Source organism: Nasonia vitripennis, chromosome 3, assembly GCF_009193385.2.
Source record: "Nasonia vitripennis strain AsymCx chromosome 3, Nvit_psr_1.1, whole genome shotgun sequence".
Lineage (NCBI taxonomy): Eukaryota > Metazoa > Arthropoda > Insecta > Hymenoptera > Pteromalidae > Nasonia > Nasonia vitripennis.
In genome coordinates this window covers 15,929,314-15,954,900 of record NC_045759.1, presented here as the reverse complement: position 1 = coordinate 15,954,900, position 25,587 = coordinate 15,929,314, and the positions used below count along the sequence as shown (strand labels likewise).

The 25,587-nt window shown below is 38.5% G+C and overlaps 2 protein-coding genes across 11 annotated transcripts in view; one reads left to right on the top strand and one right to left on the bottom strand.

The window, feature by feature from the left end:
* The window catches only part of LOC100123033 (neurotrimin), a 179,948-nt gene extending 164,374 nt beyond the window's left edge, over positions 1–15,574 (top strand). For 4 of the 7 annotated variants that reach the window (XM_031927289.2, XM_016984752.3, XM_008218460.4 and 1 more), the window contains 4 exons: positions 155–304; positions 1,078–1,134; positions 4,625–4,690; positions 5,228–10,758. In XM_031927289.2, the coding sequence (XP_031783149.1) occupies positions 155–304; positions 1,078–1,134; positions 4,625–4,690; positions 5,228–5,376 (422 nt within the window). In that variant the 3' untranslated portion in view covers positions 5,377–10,758. Of the gene's footprint in view, positions 1–154; positions 305–1,077; positions 1,135–4,624; positions 4,691–4,792; positions 10,759–14,956 lie in introns of those variants that run through there. The other 3 variants (XM_016984751.3, XM_031927288.2, XM_016984750.3) reach the window with 3 other exon arrangements.
* The window catches only part of LOC100123057 (neurotrimin), a 135,602-nt gene continuing 122,338 nt past the window's right edge, over positions 12,324–25,587 (bottom strand). For 2 of the 4 annotated variants that reach the window (XM_031927287.2, XM_008218451.4), the window contains exons 3-10: positions 20,379–20,586; positions 20,145–20,303; positions 19,248–19,376; positions 19,016–19,153; positions 14,631–14,780; positions 14,365–14,448; positions 13,954–14,052; positions 12,350–13,863 (exon numbers count right to left, since the gene is read on the bottom strand). In XM_031927287.2, the coding sequence (XP_031783147.1) occupies positions 13,589–13,863; positions 13,954–14,052; positions 14,365–14,448; positions 14,631–14,780; positions 19,016–19,153; positions 19,248–19,376; positions 20,145–20,303; positions 20,379–20,586 (1,242 nt within the window). In that variant the 3' untranslated portion in view covers positions 12,350–13,588. Of the gene's footprint in view, positions 13,864–13,953; positions 14,053–14,364; positions 14,449–14,630; positions 14,781–19,015; positions 19,154–19,247; positions 19,377–20,144; positions 20,304–20,378; positions 20,587–25,587 lie in introns of all 4 variants that reach the window. The other 2 variants (XM_008218450.4, XM_001606613.5) reach the window with 2 other exon arrangements.

Sequence of the window (25,587 nt, the reverse complement as noted above, 5' to 3'; positions counted from 1 at the left end):
TTTTCTGAAGAATTTTATCTGTCGATTTTTTATTTTTGTTTGGTTTATGATTTTCTAAATGTACTCCGTATTCTATAGGATTGTTCATACAGTTTACTAAATATTATCGATGAATACGGAAAAAATGAATATATTAATCGGATTATTTTTTTAGGTGGAAAATACGAACCTGTTGTCATCGACAGTGCTTACAAAGTTCACATGAAGCTAATAATTAAATCTGTCAGTGCTTCTGACTTCGGTTCCTACAAATGTGTTTCTCGAAACTCCCTCGGCGATACAGATGGCAGTATCAAACTTTACCGTAAGTATTCATAGCCACGTAATACAATATCAAAATTATCATTTGTTAATCGAATGCGTTAGCTATATGATATCATTTAGAATCGTTCATATGTACCATAGTTTGGACGATTGCACAATATATTTTAATTGTCTTTTCAAACAACTCATTTCCAACTAGGAAATAATTAATGTCGAAATAATTCAAAGTGTTTCCCTTTTAGTCTAAAGTACGCGTTACATTAAGTGATTTCTATTTGCAAGCTCGTGCACAATCAATTTACAATTAAGATTGGATTCGAATTGTTTTGCATTCCAAGGAGGAATTTGAATACATCGAAGTACATGGAAACTTGTCCTCGTTACAAGAGAAACTTGACTTGAAATTCATTGTGTCCCTATTAAGCGCCGTGTTCTCTCCCAGGACGATAAATTTTGTCACAACCTGCTTGCTCCAATCGACTGGGTTACGGAAAGCACATGGATACAAAACTCCTTTCTGCCTCCGAATCTTGGAAAAGAAGTTCATTGCCCTAAATATATATGGCTGTGCGATTGAATGAATAAATGGCGATGATACCGTTTTTCTCCTTTAAACTCTCTTCGAAATATTCAACGATTGATTGGAATAAAACTTGTGTTAAATGCAACTAAATATCATATTCAAATCAAAGATTCTTTTTCACGTTATTAAGAACGACTAGACTTTATTAATAGTGAAATAAGTTCGGGAAGTTTTTAAAGTCAATCATGATTAATATAACTTTTATCTGACAATACTATTTCATTTTGCAGAAATTCCATCAAGTTCTGGCTACCATTCGACTGATGGAAACGATTCGAAGTATAAAGGTAAATTTAATAGATTATGAATTTCGTTTAGTGCTTTGTATTCATCGTTGTCTTCATTTAATTTGTTTGCATGTGTGATTGTTGTGTGTCGATGTTAATTTAAGTCACCTTTGGAGTATACTTACATACAATATTCATACAGTGAACTTATTCGAAATTGTAACAAGTTTGACATTTTAATCTCATGTTCAATATAACTGCATATTGAATCACATCAATAATATTAAATATTACTCGTGAAAAGTACTATAATATCTCTCACTGAAACTTTCCAAATGCAATTCTGATAGCTTTGAATGCAGCGATTCCATACACGTAATTAATGTAGTTCGTGGTCCCAGTAGTACAGCATCAAATTAGACACTCGTTAACCTTATTTATCAGCCCTTCGCAGGCTCATTGTTCACGTTGCATCTAATTAAATTAATTAAAACTTTTCATAACTGTAAAATAAACAAAAACAACCTCGCTGTATGAGCTCTTTTATTTCCATATTCGCCCCGTTCTCTCTATGTACTTAGTTCTTTGAGAATCGCGCAGTGCCGCAAGCGTTTCAGCTGAGGCTCAAAACCCTACCGTCTACATAATCGCGCGTTACGTTGTACATATACCTTTCGGCACGCGCATCATGCATAAAACATGAAAATCCACAATTTGAAGAATAGTCGAGCGATCCCTCAAGGATTGTATTCGTTAAGTGCCGATTGTCAAACGCGAAAAACTCCCCAATGCAAGTGTGAAGAGGGTCGCCGCAGCGAGCACTCTGCCCGCCTGTGAGTGTCTACATAGTGTATATACGTACATTGCAGCGCAGCTCCTTTGTGCGCCAGTCGGCCAAAGGTCCTTTTCAATTAACGGGTGCATGTACATATTCGCGTGCGCATATCGGACGTGGCTGGAAAGCAGAAGCAATAGGAGATGAGAACAGGTCGTTGATTAATTAGATCACGAGCGAGCTCTTCACTCAGACAGATCTCACACACAGCTTGCTTATATTTGTGGACTGCATTATAGAGGTGAGCTTGCGCTGGCCGCTGAAAAAAAAGCCGAACGAAAGAGAGAAGGGAAGAAGACTCGCTTATCGAGGATTACAGAAAAGTTTTAATGACGAGAGCGCTGCTGCCGCGCTAGTCATTCTTCGTGCACTGTAGACTGGGTTACGCTGCATGAAGTCATAAGTTCGCCAACTCGCTTTCGTGCCCGCGTTCGGATTCCCCTCGAGTCTGTTCGAGGAACGTAATATCTTTATCTGTCTTACGCTGCTATGGCTATAGGCTTTTCGCGGAGGATTTTGGGTGTGTTTAAATACATTAGAATTTAATTTTTTTATGTATGTTTATATTAATTGTTGCATACATTATTATCTTCTCCTATTTCTAAAACTTTTTCGTTTGCCAATATTTCGCGTTATTTTCATTTCCATTCCTGCGAAAAATGAGAAGCAGAGTGCCGCAGAAAGCAATCGAGCCAGACAATAGTAAAACGTCGCGCGTACATAACTTAAACCTCGCGAAATGGAATCAGCAGCAGCTGTCGCATAGCGTTCTAAAACTTTTAGAAATATATACTACACTGGCTCAAAGTGCTTCGCATATGCACATCACGTACTCGCGTATACTCCATACTTTAAGCATCCCGCATTGAATGAGTCTCGCGCTCCGCTCTTGTGTACGCTCGGAAGAAAAAATTGCGTTCGCGTTTTTCTCCCCAATCTCTTTTTTATTGGTTGGTTCCGGCGCAATGTCGATGAATCCATTCATTTCCGGGATTTTCGGAGCCGCTGCCGAGACGACTGAACCGTATATCCGTTATTCGCCGGCGTTTTTTTCAGAATCCACTCTTTCAAGCGCTTCTGGCGCAACTTTTGTATGTCTGCAGTGGCGCTGGAGTAGATGCGCGCACTTACGATCGCGCTGCACACACATACAGTGTAATCTACTTGCCGCGGTCTCTTTGAGCTTTCCGCGCGAGTAGACGAGATAGAGATAGAGGAAGAGTTGCCAAGCCGAATATATTGTGCGAATGCTGTTTTCGCGAGGGAAAAGATTTTCCCCGTCGAGTTCGTGCCCGACATTTGTAACGTGCCACGGCGCGAGGAACTGCACACTCCACGCCTTTTTTTAAGCTCTTAACGAATTTGCGGACAGTTTGCGTCGACCGGCTCTTTTATACAGCGCCGCTTCGTCAGGATTGTGTGCGTGGGCGTGTGCGTGCGTAAGTAGAGCAGGTGAGCCCGCGCACTCCGGGACTGTAGAGCGCTAATAATTTCCCCTGCCCTTTTTCGCGTTTTGGCGCGCTGCGTACGTTGGCTCTTTCGTGGTCTCTTTCTGTGTTATTGCGTATTTTGGGTTCTTTCACAAGCTCTGATGTAGCTCGTTGTCGAGGACCGCTAAAAGCAATTTAGTTGGGGAACGTCGGGTTGTTTTTCGAGTGAAAAATTTGAATTTGAATGTAAATAAATTTCTCTTGCAGAATATGTTGTCGAATTTTAAATTTGTTTATTATTATTATTATTTTTTGCTTATTAGTTTTACAACTTTTTAACACTGTTCTAACAATATGTACATTCACTATTACAAGTGTGCGGAATGGATATCAAAAATACAAGAATTTCCGAGCCGGCAGGTTCCTTCGCGAAAATCGTGGTCAGTCGGCTGACTTTCTTCGCTTTTGTAGCTCGAACTTTTTAACCTCAGGTCGCGTCATCAATACCGCGGAAAAGAAGAGAGGGGGAAAGACGACCGATGTATGCAAAACGCTAAGTTGGCCACGAAAAGGCGGATCTAAACTCCGGCTCGCGTGGAAGAGGCTTGTTCGACGAAAGATTTATGTAGTCGCGTAGACGCGCGGGCTAAGGGTTAACTTTTGCAAACTTTTTACCTCGAGTCTTGAATGCCAAATTCTCCGTTGCGCGTCGAGTCCAAACGATTCGGGATCTCAGATTCCCTTATGCTTGGATTAACAAGCAAATCTTTCGTTGCGTTTTTTTCAAAACATACGAGCGCGCATTTTTTCCCCTCCTTCTCACTCTCTTGACAACTTTCGGGTAAAGGGTGCATGAAAAGTTAAGGCATACCTATGCTTTACTCGGAGAGACATGCTTGTTTACGTTCTCGTTTATTCTAGAATATAAGTAGAAAAAAATGTCGAACTCTCGATGTGTTAGATGTTTGTTTGTGAGAATGTGTGTATTATTTACCTCAAAACACTATGAAATTGCCAGCACAAAGCATATTTATATTTGGTTTGATTATATTTTTCATTAAAAATTTCTTCATTAAAAAGCTTCATTAAAAATGTACACCAAAGCATACGAATTTGCAACTCCTTCTTTCTTTTGAGCAAATCCAAATTTGTATTTGATTCTGATAAATCTTGAAATTATCAGACTAAAGGGGTTCGTTAAAAGCTTTGTTGAGTCAATTTTCGTGCTTTTTTTCTTTATTCAAACGTCAGCAACCAAGTTCAAAGATACTTGTACTAATTGCAGGAAAGCAGAGAAAAAAATCTGGTAACAATATTCTTGAAGGAAATCAAGATATGCTAAAAGAAAGAGGTGAGTTTGCTCGAACATCTATGTATACTGCATAGTCCACACAATTTTATGTGCATGAGTTGTTTTTATTTTTAAATTGTAATGTTTGCATCTATGTTACAGCTGTATACACCTTTATGTTTTCTTCTATTATTGTTGCATTGATTGTGTCATGCTGAATTTAGTTTATCATCATATTATTCGTATTGTAAAATACATTAGTACATAGCTCTATAATGATAACAATATGAGGTATTATAGAATTTTGAAATACGAGGATTTGGTATATCTACAATTATCGCTATTTTTCTTTATTAGCTTAGTTAACAAAAAACTATATTCACAGAAGCTTATTTTTTAACTCAACTGTGGCTTCCAAACGCTTTGAAAGTGGTCTTTATGTTCTTACATAACATATCACTTATAAATAGTAACGTTTCAAAAGTTTGCATTGCTTCCATTCCGCCAAAATTAAAATAAGTATAATTTTCAAACAATTCTCAATTCTAAACACATTTTGAAAACACGTATTACATTATTCAACTTCTTCATCTGCAGATCCAAAGCACCGAGCTCGGGACGACGCAGAGGAAGAGGATTACGTGTTCTCTAAGGCTACGCGTTCAAGCCAAGCCATTGTCATTACGCGAATCTTGCTGCTACTGCTGCCCTTTCACCAACTACTGCGAATGCTTCATCCGGCTTGAGAGAATGATTGGTCCTGCCGGTAGCTGTGGTGACTAAGCGCCGACAGCCTCGACTTCTGCTTCTTTTTCTAATAATTTTCGCCGCCTCGCACTGGTTCAGCACGAACATGAAAGAAACTATATATACGAAAAGAAACAGAATTTGGCAAGTAGGAGATTCGACAGTTAAAAAATATTCTGGTTGGTTTGATTTGGATGAAAGTGATAGGAAGTGTGGGGACTGGTGATCTGCTCGAAAAGGAATTGATGTGAACGCAAAGTCGATTGACATTTAAATATCAGTTTGTAAATACCATTTCAACTCGTTTATGGTTTATAAAAGATGATCGTATTAACACAAAGAAATGTTTTGAAAAGATCGAACAAGTTTAAAGAAAAACAGCGTTGATAAACAAAACAGCAAAGTATTTTTGCAATAGTGTGCTCCGTTGCACGCTAAGTGTGAAATATGTATGTACAATTTGCTCACTAGTCGCGTAATGTAATTGAGAATTCGTATAACTTCTGAAGGTGTCTATTGACTAAAAATTTCGAGTTTCGCGTATGCGCAGGTAATCGCTTTGTTTTTTCTTTGCGTTCTTATTCTTTGAATAAAAAAATAAAACGAAAAAGAAGAAGAAGAAGGAGACGAAGACGAATAGAGGACTTATTTTTCAAGTATAAGGGAGACGTAAAAAATATAGAGCGGATTCCGCGTCTCTCCCTGGCTGCTCGCGTTTGCGCGAGGCCGCAGGGGTTGAGAAATCATACAAATGTACATAGCCAAGAAACATGAGGATTCTCCTTGTGATTGTGTAAAAGCCCAGTGTTTATGCCCTCGTTCGAAACCGAGTAAGTTCAATATATAATATATTCGCATTTCGAGATATGTTTTAAATGCTGTATCGCGCGTGCATTGTTCAGATCGTTTCGAGAACGCTATACTATATAATCGCATTGAAAAAGCAAACGAGACAAAAGATAAGAGCATATTTTCGTGTGCGAACAAAGATAAAAGAGAGGTTGTGTGGATATATACATAAATTTCTAGAAAGCGATGGCAGTATAGAAAGAGGATCGTGCATTAGAATACCAATTGTTAATATTTACTCTGATGGCACTTGAATGAAGAAGGCGATAATTGTTGCCGTTGACGTGTACCATAGACGCTTGTCGACTGAATTAGGGCATACCGTAAATACGACATTTTTTTGATAATCGATCTGAATGGACAAAACAAAAAATACCACTGCCGATTTGAAAAGTAGTACCTACATGCGTACTCTCAAATAAGGCAACTTTAAAATTCTCCTATATTCGATAATTTGTACTTGCAGAATTTTCTATTTTCAGTCATGTAATGGATTTCAAAAAGTAAATCGTATAAGAGGAAAAGGTAAATTGGAATCAAATTTTCCAGACACAATAAATGTGCATAGTTTTTCATTAGGTAGAAGTCGAAGAAAGATTGAAAATATAGTTTTCCGCTTCACTGGCATTTTCCGAGGCTGATTCGAGCAAAAGAAAGGAGGGAATGAAACGCGCGACAAAATAGAGCGACAGGAAGAAACGAATAGGGGAGGAAAAAGAAGAGCATCAAAGCCAGACTCTCATCTTCGCAATCGTAACGCCGCCAGCGAAGGATTCTGCAGCTCGTTTTAGGCGTCAAACGTGAGGCCAAATTAAGGATATTTTTAAATTAACTCACGCGTGTAAAACTGAGAGGTTCTATACTGAGTAAAATGCAGATACGAGAATCATGTTGGGTATATTTCACAACTTTTTTTATTGATTTATTCATCTGGAATAACGAGCGACATTCTTCATTTTCAATCAAATTGAAATTAAACTAGTCAGATCCAACAAAAAACGAACAAAAAATCAATCGTACAGCTATATACTCTTTTTGAATGAACCTTTTAAACATCAAAGCGGTGATCACTCTTACAGATGAAAAATTTACATAGGCGTTGACATATATGGAGCATATGATACGCACTACAGAAATTAATACCAGCCTCGATGTGCATACGAAACAATTTTATTCGGGCTGGGCTTTGAAAGTTTCAATCGAAGTCGGAATAGAAAAATATTTTTTTTTTATAACTTATTAACTAATATTTTTATAACATATATTTATCCGTCAATACAGTCGATTTACAGCTGTGCATCAATGAAAATTTCGAACCTATAGGGTTGTCCCTTCAGATTTTGCAAATCAGTAAACGTAGTTCCCAATATCAGTAGATACGCGCAATATTCGAGCATACCATAAAACTCTGGTATTAGGGTGAAGCACGCGCGCACGCAGCTACTCTGTGCGCTCGACTTATTAAATCAAATTCGCCCTCGACAAGCAGGATGAGGGACTAGAATACTTACGTTTCGCGTCATTTCCATGAGACTGGCGTTTCCTCTCCCGATTTTTCGTGCCTCGCGCGGAACTAAAGCCGCTCATTGTCAGTTGAGACGTCCGTCGTCGCCAGCTATGGCTCGGCTCGATTCCATGCATATATACAACCCCTGGCAGGCACGAGGGGGCCCAGACCGGGGAATAAATAACTCTGTAACGCAGTCGCGGCATGCGCCTGCTTCGCGGTGAGTGTTTTGTCCGCTCGTTCTATCCCCAAAAGCCTTTCTTCCCCCCCCCCCATCCTTTTATTGTTAACAGTTTTACGGGGCTGTTCCTCGTTCTGATAGTAATTATTGTGAGTTCGACAGCCGGAACGAGATGTCAGTCACATTTGGGGTTGGTAACAGTCGGCACTATTTTTCTTCCCTCTTTTATTGCGTGAAAGACCGTTGCTTAACAGACTCGTGATTATAATGATAATAAAGCCTTACTGTTTTATCTCTTTGTTCGGAAATTTTTGTAGTTCGTTGATATTCAATTGTGAATGGGTATAGAAAATTCATTATGCAAAAGATGGACGTATATAATTGACAATTTTCGGTTGTATGAGCATTTCGATAACATGGTTATTAGACAAATCGATTGTTGTAGAGGAGCTTAATGATTTGCGTTTTAAAATGTTTGCATTGTAAAAAACCCTAGTTCAGTCAATATATAACGTAGACCATTGTTAATCCTGTTTCGCCAAAGATCAAATACAAATAGTACGACTACTATTACGATAATCATCAGATGCATTGTAGATAACATTGGTTGCAGAAAGAAAAAAATCTTGTTAAGGATAACATTAAATTTTGCAGACGAACAGTTTAAACGACTTCGTACTTCTTTTTGAAAAGATAAAGGCATTTGAAATCTCATAATATCTTGTGGTCATTTATGCTGTTCTTTTGGGTAGATATATTAACGATAAATCTGCGAGAATTAAAAGTTCAAGAATCAATTATCTTGGTGAAAATATTTGAAATATTTTACAAAATTCTTGTTTGACAGTATCATAAATATTATGAGAAAAAGAGAAAATTTGCCCTTTTGTCGGGATTTTATAGAATTGACTGAAGAAATGTAAAAAATTGAAGAGCAATTTTCTTAGTAAAGAGCAAAAATTAATAAACGTTATGAATATACGTTTTTAAAGATGAAAAGTGTGCGTGCTTCAAAGCTGTATGTCATGAGAAAATGAGCTTGTATTCTAATAAAATAAATATGGTAAATATTTACAAATGCTAAGCTTTAGAAAAGAAACATTGTATGCGTGTATTACGATGTATAATGTACATATCAAATTTCATCTTAATACACGTAAGTTTTTAAATTTTCAATTTGATTATGATTCACCGTAATGTTACAATATGCATTGATGAGGGAATAATGAAGCACAGATAGTTTAACAAGTCTGGATTCGTAAAATGAGTGTAAAAAATATCAATTATATTTCAGATTGTAAAGTATGAGGCAAGGAAAAAAGTAACAAAAAAGTAAAATAAAGTTTTAGTGCTTTCACTTTAAGCAAACAAGTGGACCTAAGACCAAATCCGACACATGAAAACATCCAAGCTTAATTCAAATTGAAGAATAGGATTTGTGAGTACCCTAACGCATTTTGTATAGATATACGCATAAACCGGACTTGTGCTTCAGTTTTGTCAGTGCGTTAAATGGGTTTTATTTCTGAGTATCTTGAGATTGTCTGAAAGTGAAATATTCCGATAAGATTAATTCTTATTAATCTTTATTAATCCTTGATCACATATGACATAAATGTAGAGTTGGTGCATATTCATATTTTTGCGTTCATATACAATGCATATGCGAACTGTAATAATTTTTGTCAGTATTTATAAAAACTTATTATAGCACTAGGTAGCATAAATCCGCATCTATGTCACGCCTATTCGTGGCATAAATAGTCCATTATTGAACAGTGCTGATCGGTCTTGCTATGCTCGGGCGCTAACTGCACGGGGAAAAAATGGACTGTTTAGGCCACGGATAGAGGTGACTACGGATTTATGCTAATCGGTGCTATAAAATAGCGCACGATACTCGTGGCATAAATAGTCTCATACGGCACGGCGTTTAGCTCCCTCGCTACACTCGGGTGCTAATACACGCCGTGCCGTAATAGACTATTTATGCCACTTGTATCGTAATATACTATTACAATTAAGGGATACACCTTCAATAGTTAAAAAACGAAAAATTCAATTTTTTGTTATAATTTTCTCAAATTGTTTAACAAATGAATTAAACTATTAAATATATTCAGGTATATTCAAAAGTTTTCTGAAAATAATCAACAAAAATTGTTTCAACACTTTAAAAAGTAACAAATTTTATGTTAATATCCAGACAACTTTTTTAAATAATATTTTTTTGTAATACCCCACACTCATCTGGAAACTATATGTATTTAAAGCATATCTATTAGTATAAAAGTGCCCTTTGAAGCCCAAATCTTAAGTAAGTCTGCGGTAGCTGAAAAATGGAAATTCTGAATTTTGGCCTTCGAAGAAATGTCATTCCTGATAATATGGCACGTATAAACATGGTTTTATGTTTCTTACATTATATCTAAATATATTTAATAGTTTAATTCATTTTTTAAACAATTTGGGAAAAATATAAACAAAAAATTAAATTTTTCATTTTTTACTATTTAAGGTGTATCCGCCCCCCTAAAAATTGAACTAACGTTTCATACAAAAGTAATAATTATTTTGATTTCATTACGTCATTATATCTATTTGATTTAATGATACGCACTTGTATTGACTTCATTTAACGAACGATATGATTTATTATATCTGCCGAATACAAAAATCTCAAAATACACGATAATGTAAAGCTTCCGAGAGTTCGGTAACTCAATCGCGTAGTTATTTAAGCAAGTATATATGTAAGCACACTATAATATATTTGTACAACAAAACCAAGAAGTAAGACTGTACATACAAATATGTAATCCAATAAAGTATTTCCTTTCTTGATATGGTTGTTTATTAAAATCCAAATATTAAGAAATTAGAATTTTAACCAATACATGTTATTATTTATTTGGATACCAAAGTATGGTATACATATAGTTGCAGACCTATGTACCTGTAGTGGGTACAAAGTAAACTGCGACGAAACCTACCTTATCGATATCAACTCTAAGGATTAGGATAAAGAATGGAGACGCGTAAAATGTATCTACGCATTCCATTTTAGCTTTTAATTCACTTATCTTAACAAAAAACTTAAAAAATTAAAGTAATATACACTATATAGCGTTGATTGTATAATCAGAAGCCAGGGTAATTTTTTTAAAATATCTTGACATACTGACTTTTTATTTCATAAAGTAAAGATGTATAATCTACTTGATTTCGTGCGTGTATCATTTCGTCCTGACTTCTTTTATTATAAACATAATAATAAAAAGATCTATTTCCACTCATCCGGGAGAACGCCAGTGAGGGCCTTCCGTTGGGGATTCTACCTACCAAAATGAGTGAAAAAGCCGGACCAATACAGAATCTTCACAGAGTCCGAATCAAGAAGCTCGAGAGTTACCGCGGCTGGTTCTTGAAATCCGACACACGCTTCAAAGTTGATGAAATGCTGCGAAATCGAGAACCAATGAATTCAGGCAAATTATTTGGTGCCGAAATAGCAGATTTTAGAAATCTCTACATTGATAACAGACTCATCTCAAATTCTTTTATTTTAATTTTACTACAAAATTAAGGTTCAATATTAATAGAAAAGAGATTGTGACCGCACACCATTCAATTATAGTATATAGTTACAGAATATAAATTTCACTTTACATAAAAGGTTTAAAAAATGTTGAAATGCTGTATAAACTCATTTTTTATTATGATGCGCACATTTTATACAATATTACAATTTAGTGCGAAAGTTACAATTTTTTTGAAATGATCATAAGTGCTAAAATATATAAATGACCTACATTCTATGACTGTATAGATGTAATTTATCTTCTAAAAAAGGATTATTCTCATGCTCAGAATAAATAAAGAACATTTTTTTAAATTAAGTGTTATATAGTTGCCATTAGTTTTTCTGTACTAAAAACAACTTGATGGAATAACATAAAACTACATCCATTTCTACGGACATTACGAATATAACAAAAGTATCGAGTGTCTAAATGCAACTAAACTTAAGGAGGTTTAAGATCCTGAATTTTTTCATAATAATAGAATTGATCTTAGTCTTTTGATGGTTGATTATGAAATAATTTTGGTATGATTTAATATAAAAATTAATATAAAAAAGTTCCTTATTTTGTAACAAATGTTATTTTTGAAAGTAGCAAGCATTTTATATTTCATGTAGTATTATACATCATTCAATATTTTACAATGATATCAGGATATGTACAATAATCATGCAACGCTCCAATTTAATGAAAAATTAATTCATATAAGTAGAATATATGAGGATGCTGAATAATGATACCCTATAAAGGAATAAAATTTTAAGTCGCAATTGAACCATGAATCAAGAAACTATTATTTGCCCATATTTTAATAACCAACACCAATAATTTTGAAATTGCTTTATTCGTTATTTTAAAACTGTTTAATTTATTTACAGGTATTTTATCGCTAAACCGTGGTTTTGCATCACACTGTTATACATTTTTTATTATATTTACATTTTTTGGGTGTTTGTTATTATTTAATATAAGTATTAAACAGATCTCGAATACAATTCTTAAACAGATTCCATCTGCTCTATTTACAAAGATTAACCAACAGTGTTGATAACCATTCAACATCGTAATATATTAAAATGAAATAAATTTAAATTGATAACACTGGCGTTGCTTTCAAATTTGTTATTAACTTCGCCATTTCGACTTTATAATGATTTCTTGCCAAAAGTCAAGTTTTGTAATGTTAGTAGAGCTTCACTTTTCACTTACGTTTTCATTCCAAGTCTATAAAACAAAGAAACACTATGGATTAGTTTTGACAACGTATTAAATGCTTGCATGAATCTGTCTCGTAAATTAGTCACTGCAAGACAGTGTAGGCTCTTAGATATATACAAATGTTTTGAATAGATTAAGAAGTCATTATTTTCAATTAATCATGTGCTAAAAACATCGATGCACAAATTTCATATCAATAATTAACGATTTTCTAAAAATATAAAATTTATTATCACAATACTTGAATATTGTACATTAAAATTATCAAACGTGTTATAAATGGGGTGCTTAAAGCAACACGTTTTTAGTTTTTCCTGATAAAAATACTTTGATAAAATTGAAATTGATAATAAATTGTAAATTAGAAATGTAGACCTTTTTACGTCATATATTAGTGTTGTTTACATGATTTGCAAAATTGTCATTATTCGTGTGGTGGGCCTTGGAATCAATCTTCAACTCATTCTTACAATATCGAATAATCGGCCAATTTACATAGCGATCAGCTTAGTCATGTAACAGAATTAGAACTTTAAATTTTAAAATATTTTTATCAGGTCTGTTTTGCTTATTATGTCTTCTATATTTACATTTATCATTATTATACATACATCGCCGAAAAATTTAATCTGATCTTATACAAGCTTTCTAAAATTCATTCAAATTCCAATAAACAAGTATATCGACATGTATCGTAACTTATCGCTGACGTTCTTTTTTTCTTCACTTTCCATCAATTTTTCTGTGCGTATTCGTCGCAATGAGTATATTAAACAACAAAATTTTTTTATTGAATGTACAAATTCACCATTGTTAACACTCACATTGAGGAATCATTTAATTGAAGGCCTGATAGTCTCTTCTATTTCGGACTACGTTTGCGTTAATCTGAAAATAACCAGTACGATAAGACTGATTGCTGAAACCATCATGGCGTTCATTATGGGTTCAGAGTTTCGCATAGACGAAACAGCTGAAGCTGCTACTGATGAACTGGATTGAGCTGTTTTGTCTCGCTGCATGTCCAATCTCTGTTCTAAATTGTTGTTTGTGGTGTGGGAATTGGAGTTTTTTCGGCCTGTGTTGGCTGCAGCTTTCTTTGTCGCTGCAGCCTCGTCATTCGCTCGGCCTCGATTTTGTCGAATATCTGTAAAGTCAAAAAGAAAAATAACGACGTATTACACGCTTCAATGGAATTTTCGAGGTATTTCAAAGATTAAATTTTAAATTAAATTACCCTCTTTATTTGCCGTTGCTTTCGAAGCCCCTGTAATTTCATTCGCTCGGGGCTCTACACTTGGTGTAACTCTTTGTCTAGATCGCTGTCTTTTTTCAGCTGGAATTTCATAATTAATAAAAATGTCTTATTCTGAAGATTCTCTGTAATATTGAGCTTTTTACATTTTTTTCAAATTATAAAGTATAACAAATAATTACTGAAACTAGGACTTTAAGATTGTAATGGTGTATTCGAATCTTTTCAAGTCTAAACATTCTTAATAATTGTTTAGGCTTATCGGTAAGAAGCTCTGAAGTAATTGAAAGAAGAACTTAAAAATAACAAAATGTACTTTTATTTTAATGCGCAAAATTCTTTCATTGAGTAAAGTTATAAGTCTGTATTCGCTGTTTAGTGAATTTCAGTTACCTCTAGTAACAGCAGGTATTGGCGTGGTTGTTGTCGTCGTAGCTGTAGTGGTCGTTCTGACTGTCGTCGTTGTTGTAGGGATGTCTAGAATAAAATAAAAGAGTCTTATCAGAATTTTGATTCGAAGTGCTAAAAAAATTCACTATCATCAAATGTTACTTAATTCTACGACATGGCCGGCTTCATAATACGTAAAGTATAAATCGATAGCAGATTAGCAAGTACATTGTTATGTAGATGATTAAAAATGAAATCAAATGACTCACGATAAAGCTTAATACTGCCATCAGTACTGCCAAGGGAATTTTTCGAAATGCATTTGTAAGTTCCATAATCTTCTTGACTCACTGAGCGTATGGTCAATTTCATATGCATTTTGTATGCATTATCGAGCAGAACGGGCTCATATTTTTCACCTGCAAGAAAACAAAAATTTTTCATGTTAAAGAAGTATTACAAGGTTATTAAACTCAACAAAAAGTACCACAGATCTCAATATTTTCATTTCAAATCAAACTCAAATAAAAAATTGATCCATACAGAAGATAAACGAAACTTTTACGTGGCTGTTAATAATTCCTGCTTGTTATAGGTTTAAAGCCGTTTGCACATCCTCGAATCGAGTATGAGGGAAACAGCGCTCCTAACAGCGAGGAAGAAGCTCTGGCACTGAAAAGTTCCTGGCTCGCGTATACAGCCTTCGACTCTTAGTTTGGCGATGGAGCCCGACTACGTCGTCGACAACAATATGGGCACAAACGGTGGAGGGCAGACGCGAGCTAGGGGGTGCGTTTTTCCTTGAAGTACCTACTCCTAACGATCGTCGCCGGACGAAATAAAACGACGAGAATTCGGGAAAAAGGAAGAATAAAATTCGCCGATACTTCCCTGTTGAGAAAATACTCAGGGAGGAGCAGAGGTCCGAGGGTTGCTACCTGGGTTTTATTGCACCCGATCCACCACCGACGCGACGCCCCCCAGCAGAGACGCAGAGGCACAGGGCCTCACTTCTTCAAGAACCGCAGACCAGCCAACACATCAGCGGCACAACAAGCTTTTTCTATTTTGTTCACATAAAGTTTATTCAGTGTATTATTATTAATTCTCTAAAAAGTGTCACAATTATATTTTGCACATTTGTTACTAGTTTCTGTAATAACTCTGTAGTACGAACTCGGCTGTATTATTTAAATAAAGTCTCTTAAATAAATACTACGATTTCAACCTACTTCCAACATTCCCGTTTCCGTGCATACGCTATTGCTGGCACTGGCTTGCCTAGGATGGGATGAGCAGTCGATTGGCGCAGCATCGCGTCGTCTCGCGCTCAGCGAACTAGAAAAACTGGCGTTAGGACGCTTCTGTATGAGCGCTCACGCCCGCCCTGACGAAGACTTTAAGAGTCGAGCTTTCGCTTCGCTTGCGGGACGAATACTTCGAGTTTCGCTCGTTTCTGATGGATCTTTGTGCGCGCGACGGAAGCAAGTCAAGCCGCGAGAGACGCGGAATAAATGCATTGGATTCAGGCGGATACAAGAAGGCGAGAGAATTATTAAAGCACGGTTAGAATTTTCGAGCGAGGAAGTTTTCCTCGATGAATGATATACTTTGTTGGATTCGTCGTAAGCTTTAGTCGCTCTTCGTGAGAAAAATCAATTATTTCGCGAGGCTTATTGTTCGTACATATCGAGGAGTAAAACTAATGGTTTAGCAAATTTGAATACTGCATTCGTGATCAGTGTTCTGAACTTGTTCCAAGCTCTGCCTGCAGGGAATAAAAATTATGATATTCGATGTTCATCAACTAAAGCATTTGAATCTGATTATCTAGATGTTTTTCTACGATACTTCGTTCTGAGGGATATAGTCATGCGGCAATTCTGAAAAAAAGACGCGAGTGAATGTACGAGAAGGTGGAAGAAGGTGAAAAGTATTATAACACCCGAGCTTGGCGTGCGGATAGTGATGAAAGTTCGCTCCCAAGAAAAATGCATTTATGGAGTGGTTACTGGCGAGCACGTCTGCTGGCGTACGCGGGCGGTACTGTCCCCTCCCGCGACGAGAAAAACTTTCATCGTCTTTGAGTTTAAGAAGCAGATGAAAAAGTTTAACGACGCTGAATTGCGAGCCGACCTTTATCGCGGTTCCTCCAGGGAGTTATACGTATAGTCGCTGGCATAGAAGTATGCGCGTTTAGCTTCTGGATTTTTGTGGGATAAGGCAGAGAATGGGTCTGGGAAGCTTGGCAAAGCCGAAATCAGCTTTGAGTATTTCAGCTAAGACACACTCCTCGATGCATGCTTGACGACTGAACTTTCAAGGCGACGCGCAATCGCCGGGGAAATGAAAACCCAATTTATCGCTTTTGTCGGTTGTAAAAAAGTGCACGACTTAACGAGCTTTGTTTTTCATAACCAGAGGTCGTGTACTTTTTCATTTATTAAAGATGTAAGGTTCGTTTATAAAAGCAAATAATTTACTATATGACGTATAACTGAGGATTTGCATTTTGAAAGGAAATCTCTATAGAATTATCGCTTTCTTATTATCAACCATTTTCTTCTTAACTCCTAGCTTGATATAAGAGACAAAGAAGGATAAGACTAAAGATTAACTTGAGTCTTTGAGGTACAAAGCTTACCTGAGAGGAGTATTTTAAAAATCCATATAAAGAGCTTTTATACTTAGAAATCTCCAGTAGATTATAGAATTTCTAGAGATAAAACAGGCATTGAGTCCGCATGGCAGCCCGAATCAGCTGTAGGCGCTTTATGTGACGCAATAATAATAATTCGTCTGAGTGAAACTGTAGGCTACTACTGCACGTGAAATTATGGCACTATCGCTCGTTGGCCAGATCGCTCGCTTGGGGGCCACTTTGCGAATGATAGTGAAATCATGCGAGATGTACGCAGAAAGCGAGAGACAGAGTGGTTCTGTATCATCCTAGCCCGGATCCATGCACGTATAATTGACAGCGAGTTCGTTTGGCTAATTATGCCGTACACTGGCTCTTCACCAGGGGATTAGTACGCGTTGCTTGGCCTCGAAAGGTAACCCCGGCGCATCAAAGCTACACTGCTATGGTTTCGCCCGCAATACTCGTTGTCCTGCACGACGTGCGCGAACGATCGTCAAAATTACGTCAAGTAGTTATGACAGCCCCGAGCATTGAATACGCAACGCTATACCGGAGCTATATTCCCAGCGCCGAGTGTGTGTAAGATGGATTGACGTTTATGAATTGTGCAATAACGGCCAGAATTTGTATTTTAGCGATGAGCGCAATCTCCTGGGGGGGGGGGGGGCAATTTTATTTTTTAATCGATCGACGCGCGCGCGCACACACAAACGTTAAACCAGGAAAAGAAGAGTTTCGGCTTTGTACTGCAGCAGCAGCAGCAGCAGCGAGAGCAGCGCGTGAAGAGTTTCAGAGTGCCCGTATCGATGTGCCCCCGAGTGTAATGCGCTTTTGAAGTTAAGTGTCTATCCCCGTGTATGATGTAAGTTAAGCACCGAAAACTTTATAACTGAATTTTATGGGCCGTATATTTAAATTGACGTTTTAATGGCACCGACGAGATATTTTCTTATTTAAGATTTAAGCTCGAAGGCATAATAATAAATTGCAGCTGTATGGAAAATAAAAAAGAGGCGAATATTGAATGAACGAGCGGCATTAAAACCTATGATTTCTATTCGCGCGCCAGTCAACTCGCAATGATTGTTCTCTTGCGTGATTGTCCGCCGGCATTCCGCCCACACCAAGAGCAAGACAGAGAGCTCAGTCGAGCGGTTGATTTCTTAATTGGCAATTAGCCCACGATTTATTCGGCAGTAACGCTCCATCAATACACCCGAAAGATTCCCCAGCGACTCTCTCTCTCTCTCTCTCTCTCTTCCGTAACTCTATGCTCGCTTCCTCCCCTTTCACAGGGGGTTAGAGCCGGCATCACTGCTGCCACTAAGACATTAACCTAATTAACCGAGCGATTAGCGAGTCGGTGCCTTCTTACCGCGCTGCATCTGCGTCTAGCCGGTATACTATGTGCTACTACTACTACACCACTGCGATGTTTGCACAGCGAGAAAACCATTCGCGTTTACGGATCATTATCCAGCTAAGCTCTGATATCTTCGTGCGAGGGAAGCTGCAGTCGTGTGCTAGATCCCCCCCCCCCCCCTACACCGTTGCGTATATTACTTGCATCCCTTTGGCGGCCGCGCGAGAGCTACTTCTTCGACTGCATGTTGCTAGTAGGAGGAAGTTCGAGCTACCTATATGCCGTAGTCGGAGAGTTGAAATAATGGGATTGGGGAGCTCACCGCGCGGCCACAAGCGGATCCGAGACATTATTCCGCGGTTGCGGCCCAAGTATTGGGATTCCATTAGGGTTATTGTGATAAAGATGTTTCTTCTGAAGTACACTTGGAAAAACGTGGCGCGAATCGAAACGATTTTTATATCCGCAAGTTGCAAGTGTGCCGAGGAAAACAGACTTGATTTCGAACAAAGACTGGTGAAACTTTTCAGAGTATGCGTGAGGAAAAACAACTCTAAAACTTGGTGCTACCTGATGGGGGCTATGTATCGGCGTGTTCGAGAAAAGCTTTCTCTAACAATACTCCCGCTTTGTTTTATTTAGCTCACCTTCTGCTATAGTTTCATCGTTGTCCCGAGTCCAGTAGGTGATCGATTTAGGAAAAGCTTCCGAGAGGCACTCCAGTGTCATCTCTTGTCCCTCTTGGGCACCGACTAATTGGTTTTGTATCCATATCATCGGTGGAACTTTTGGAAATAAACGATTATCATTTGTTATTCCTTGTGTTGCTTTTATAAACTAAATGTCAAATAAAAATGTATTCCTTAGAAACGAACTTACAATGAACTATTAACATGATCCGTTTGCTGACTGTTGGAGGTACTCCGTTGGATGCTATGCACAGATATGCACCCATATGAAGTCGGTTCACTCTCGTTATATTTAACAATGGTCCTTCCACGCTCGTAACTATAATAAATGTTTATGTGAAAATACGAAATGACTTTGCATCTATACTAAATAATAGTAATGAATTTAAGAGCCTTTTACTCATGTGATATTTATGCAGATTTATTTATACGCAGGCATTGTTATAAATAATTACTAGACATTTAACTTGGCTAAGTGTAAGCAATTTAAAGTTTTTACATTTTAAGTTCAGAGCGTGTGTAAATAGAGTCGATACATGGAACGAGGTGTTGTAGTGGCGACGGCGAAAACGAGCATATACCGAGAGCCGAAATCTCGTTGGCCCGTTATTCATCGGCTATAGCAGTTCTCGACGGCTTTTCTTGCTACCTTGTATCTTGCCGCCACGAGAAGTGTTATTAACGACCGGGCCACAGATTATACTGCTTTTATAGATTGTACCAAGTGTTGGTCAATATTAGACTTTTTGCTCCAGAGTCAGCGTGCACAACTCACCTGACTTGAATTATAGCTGTACTCTAAATTTCAACTATATATCGAGTTTCAAATTATTTCGAATTCTATTAACATCATTGCAGAAATTCGATTTGTGCATAAAGTTCAAAAGCATTATGTTAATATTGCAAACTAAAAGGTTATCCACTCGCAAGTATTGAACAGCGCCTACCGGAAGAAAACCCACTTAGGAAAAGACGCAATACAATCTTCGCGCTAGGAATTGTATACTCAGGCGATAGAAATGCAAACTGATACGATATTCAAGAGAGCGCACACGCCATGTATAAGGAGAGGGTGAGACGGGCTTACCTTCTTGACCGTTGCCCAGGGCTATCAGCTCGCTGCCTTCGCGACGCCATGTGATGTTAGGTTTCGGCGTCCCCGTCGCCGCACATTTTAACGTCACGTTGCTACCTTCCCGTACTACCATGTCTGTGCTGGTCGGATAATCCAGGATATCAGGTGGTACTGAAATCATCAATTTTTTTTTTATGAATACGAATTGATAATGTTTTCGTGAAGTAAAGAATTCGATCTACTTACCAACAACTTCCAAGTAGCCAATCTGACTCTTCATGGGATCTGTATTGATTTGGCACATGTAATCGCCTGCATCGGACTCACGGACGTCTCGTATATGAAGATACCATGTGCGGTGGTCGCTGTGCGTGACGCCAATCCTGTGATTTTTTGTGATCACATGTGTTGCTATCGTCAGGATCGTCTGTGTATTTACACGCAGCCACGCAACCTGTAAATATAGACATCGCACTTTTACTTGGAATATCGGCATCATTCTGTTCTTTTATGAAAATGTTCGTGTGAATCAAAGTCTAAATTGCTTTGGATTAGAATTTATATCTCATCGATATTACGATGAAAGTATTACTGTCGGCGCTAACTGGAAAAAAATATTTATGTAGCTGTCGAGTTCTTTTTATTAGCTTGAATTACGGAGTTACCATAAAATATGTAAGTGTCATGGCACGGTACAGATAAAATATTGCGTTCGTTTCAACGACGTGAAGTAATTTAAAACGAAGAACGAAAAAATCGAAGAAACCGCCAATTTCCCCGTTTTTATCTTCCATGTATCACGCATACTAACCAAGATTTATTCTTTCAAAGAGTACTACAAAGTTCGATACATGGATTTAATTAATTTGTTCATTCACGTGTGCTATGCAGAAAGTGAATATTTTATACAATAACAAAGTTTCAAGTTTAGAAATGGCAGAAAGTACAAAACCTTTATTGACGTTTCTCGGTATGAAAACCATGAGTTTAAAATTTAATTTTCTCGAGTTCTCCGTACAACGCCGTAGCATATCGGTGCCTCAAAATTTTTATAAAATTTCAATCTTTAGCTTTCTTGTCACTTTTACTTCAAACCGTTAGACTCTGGAAGGAGACAAGAGGTTTAATTACTGCTGTAGCAGAGACTTCCGTATTCAGCGTCTTTGCCTGCTACACCTTTCATCCCTCACGTCATCACGAACGTTCATTCACCAGCTAACACCTTTCCAAGTTTCCATGAGAAGTCGCCTTCGCGTTATGAATTACAGGCGAAGTTTCAGCACGGTTTTCCACTTGGATTTTCCCAACTCAACGCTTTCTTTTTGCATGCGAATTTCTAGATTTTTCAAATGCGAAAGGCTCGAGTAACTTTCGGAAATCGCATTCTTCCTATGTAATCGATATTTAACGCGCTTTAAACATGAGAGCTGCCGATACTGTTCAAATTTTCGTCTAGTTTGTACGCGCGTGTAACCATTTGACGGTGGTTTGATTTGACACGTTATCCAAAGCTTTGACGGCTGATTAAATACGATGCGTTTATTTGCAGCTATGTTATTCGGAGCTTCGAGTCGGCTCAGCTCTTGTCAAATGCTCTTAGCGCCCGCCGGGCGGACCGAAATCGAAAAGCCACATCAAGGCTATGATTGGCCTGTAGTTCGGCCAAATCCGCTATCTAGTTATCTCTGACATATTTCGTGAATTAATTGATCCAGGTGAAATATGATACACATTAAAAGCGTATTTTTCATCATGCATTGAATTTGCACTTACCGACGAAATGTGCATAAAATATTCTTCTATCCGTGCGTTTATAAATTAAATATCGAACATTCGAATTGAAGTATATCAACACATACCATCTAAAATTACAAGGAATCTCAGTATACCATAGCACGCTCGATTTCTCAACGCTGTGTAAATCAGACATTTCGAACAGCATCGAGCAAAGAATAATGCTCTCCAAGTTCAGTATAAAGCACCGCAAACTTGTCTCGGCCACCGAAACGCTAAATCGCGCGTATTATTTCTTCTCCTCCGCATCTCTATGCCTATCTTTTCAGCACATGCCCCTCCCTTAGTCCATACTTGGCGACACACTGTCTATAAAATGTGTTTCCCGCAAGTCCATATAACTGTCGATATTCGACTATTTTTTCCCGGTTCTGCCGCGGCGGCCTATTGGAACTGACTGTGTCCCGGGGGTGTCCTCGTCCGCGAATATACAAACTCCCCGAACGCGGAGGCCGATCGATCAAACTGCAGGTGGCAGTCGGCCGCGCGCAGTCCTAATGTTTGATACTGCAGCTCTCTGTGTACGTATACCAATATGCATGTGCATGCGTGCCAGCGTGGGCTCAGGTTCGCACAGCGTGCATGTGTGCGCTTGGGGGTATCGTATCGACCGATCGCCATCACTTTGAGGAAAATCGGCGCTAAATAATAAAACGCAGGGATAAATTGTGTATTTATCAGTGGCGGGCTCGCGAGCGGCGTGTTATACGTATACGAGCGACGCGACGGCTCGAAGAGAAACGATCGCTGCGACAATTTCGCTGCTTTTGGTTAATAGCTGGGATAAAAATGAAGTTTGATAAAACAAAAGAATGGACGTGACGCTTTTTTTTTAATGGAGAGGTGGTCGCACTCGAACGAATCGTTCGGATGCGGTGTTCACTCGAAAGTTATATCGTTATATTTTTGTTTCGCCGTTTTTTACGTTCGTCGAATCGCTGCAGTTATGGATAGCGACGAGAAGAGAAAATGTTCGTAATTCAATAATTCGAATTACGAAAAAAGCGTGTTCCTGCGCTGCACTTATATGAGTAACTGAGCGTTTTCACTACAGGAGAAGCAATATTCTCCCTCCTATATTACATTTTTCTCCGATAGGTAATCCGACGATCGCAATAACCCTTTTCTGTACACGCAACATTTGTCCCATCCGCCAAAAACAATAATTCACCAATCAACATCGACACCGGGCTGGCGTACGCGCTGTTTCAATTATTTTTCACGCTCGCCGCATCCGCACAATCATCGGGGAATCGGCGCACACAGAATTTCAAAACGGTCAGTCATTCGATACTGCCGGCTTTTTCCGGCCGATAATCGATTTGCCCAGTGAAATGACTCGACTGCAGTGTGTGTGAAAGAGAGAGAGAGAGAGAGAGAGAGAGAGAGAGAGAGAGCTCCATATTCGCGCGCGTACAATCCCATGTTCTACTCGCTCATATTATACAACGTACGTTCTTCAAAACGTTTTCACGGATGCCCATCTCAACGCGGCAGGGTATACGCAGTATTCGAATGCGTTTATTTAGTATTTATTGTCCGTCACGTAGCATTATCAAGCTTGCGTTCCACGTGTTCGCCGAGCGAGTGCGCCGCTTGTTACTGCCTCGTGTACGTAGGAGAGTATACCGGCGGCACATATATCCGCTCTAGCTGCAGTGTTCTGGCCGAATCCGAGCATACACTGTGAGAACGCGTATCTCTCTGCCCCTCGGCTCGGCTCTTTGCCAGCATCCTAATTATTCGCGGTACGTTTAGCATATTTAGCGCATATATTGATTCGCTGTGATTAGTCGTTCTAACGAGCACGGCTTGCCTCCGCTTTTCGTCTTGCTTTGATTTTTAGGCGAGTGGAATATTGAATCGTTTGCTGGAGGGAATAATAGAATAAAAGATCGTGTTACGCTTATATTTTTAATTAAGTTTTCAACTTCTTTTACATACAGGTGTTCTATAAATTTTCCTGAAACTCAGGCAGTTATTACATGAATGGCTCAAGCAGGTCCAACAAGGTGTTCATGCGCCACCTATCGTCGTTAGCTGGAGGCTGGGAAGTTGAAGTGGTGGGGAAGAGTCCAGTCCAAAGAGCTTTTGTTACATGGCTACTTGTGATTGATATTACTATAACTGATTCAGATAAAATGATCCTTGTCTACGCCTTATATATCCACGCAAAACAATCGAGTCATCACCGATCATATACTGCAAAGGGACAAAGGTCAGATCCGTTTCTAACAGTTGCGTTTCCACACTGCCGTCGCGACTATACCTACTGCTGAATATAACAGCCCGCGGTCGCTAACTCGGTAGATTAAGCAGACTGGTGGTATAGCCTGCGTGCTCTGTATCTACGACGAGCTACATATATATTGCAGGCTGAGGCCAAGAGGAAGTAGATACGGGAGTAGCTACGATGGACAGCTGCCTGAAGTTCATGTTAATGCGCAACGTAACACGGGGTGCTCGTATTCCAATTTAGGGATGATTTAAATTTCGCGCTTTCGAGACGCGATTCCCGACTCTGTACACTCTGAAGTTTCTGGATCCCGCTGGCTATAGTGCTTTTCACCGAGTTTGTCGCTAAATTGCGGATGAAAGCCGGTCAGAATATTTTAATAAACGATTGGAGGAATTTCACGCTGAAACTGAGCTGCTAATACAGCATATTAATAATGAATACAGCTGAGCGAATTTCATTATTCGTCAATATTTAAATTTCTCTGTATCGCAGTATAGAGAGGTAAATATGATTCGCGAAAGCGTTGAATGAATGATATGCTTTCGCATTTTCATCTTCTCGGGAAAACATATTTCACGAGGCTAAATTAAACTTTCAAAATTCTAGCAACTCCTGCCGCGCAAAGCCAACCAGCAAAAATACATACGCAACGGCCTTCTGCGCGCGTACGACTATCATTCCGGAAGATAATTACCCATACAGCAGCCTCGACGGGCAGCAACTGCGCTACATGCGGCAATTATTCAGGAGGAGGCTTGCGCCGCATGGAAAAATGGATTTTCATTTAATTTTAGTCAAGCTCGTGTAGCTTTCATCCTCTGTCTCCTCGAGAAATCGAGTAAACACGTAGTCCCATGTGGCTTACTACTGAATTCCCGGGGCTGAGATTCCCAGCTGACGGCGAGAAGGCGCACGTGCCAGAGAGAAGTTTTTAATTTACTGATTACGATTAGTCACGGTTAACGCCTGTGCAGCGATACGCATACGCCGCGAAAAAAGTGCATACAGCTGGGAATGCGGGTCACAGATTTACACGAGTGGCTCAATTATAAAGTCTTTTATTCCTGATAAACTTTGGAAAGTTATATACGAGAAAAAAGACCTGAGATAGAAAAGATTACATTCATACCCATACACATTACATTATATTTCAAAAAATATCACCCACAAAGCAAAGCAATGCTGCATTCTATCTCACTAAGAGTTAAATAAGAACCATCGCGAAAAATTCGCCCGCATCGCACGTAACTTTGAATTCTATAGTCAGCGCAGCAAGCCGCATCAGGAAATGGAAAGCGAGTTAGTGTGAGGGTATTGCGATAAATTTTCCTGCCACGGAAGTATCGAAAGTCCCAATTTCAGATAAAAGAGTGTCTCTCTCCGTTTCTATGTGTACGTGAGCGGAGCTGGCTGTTGTGGAAC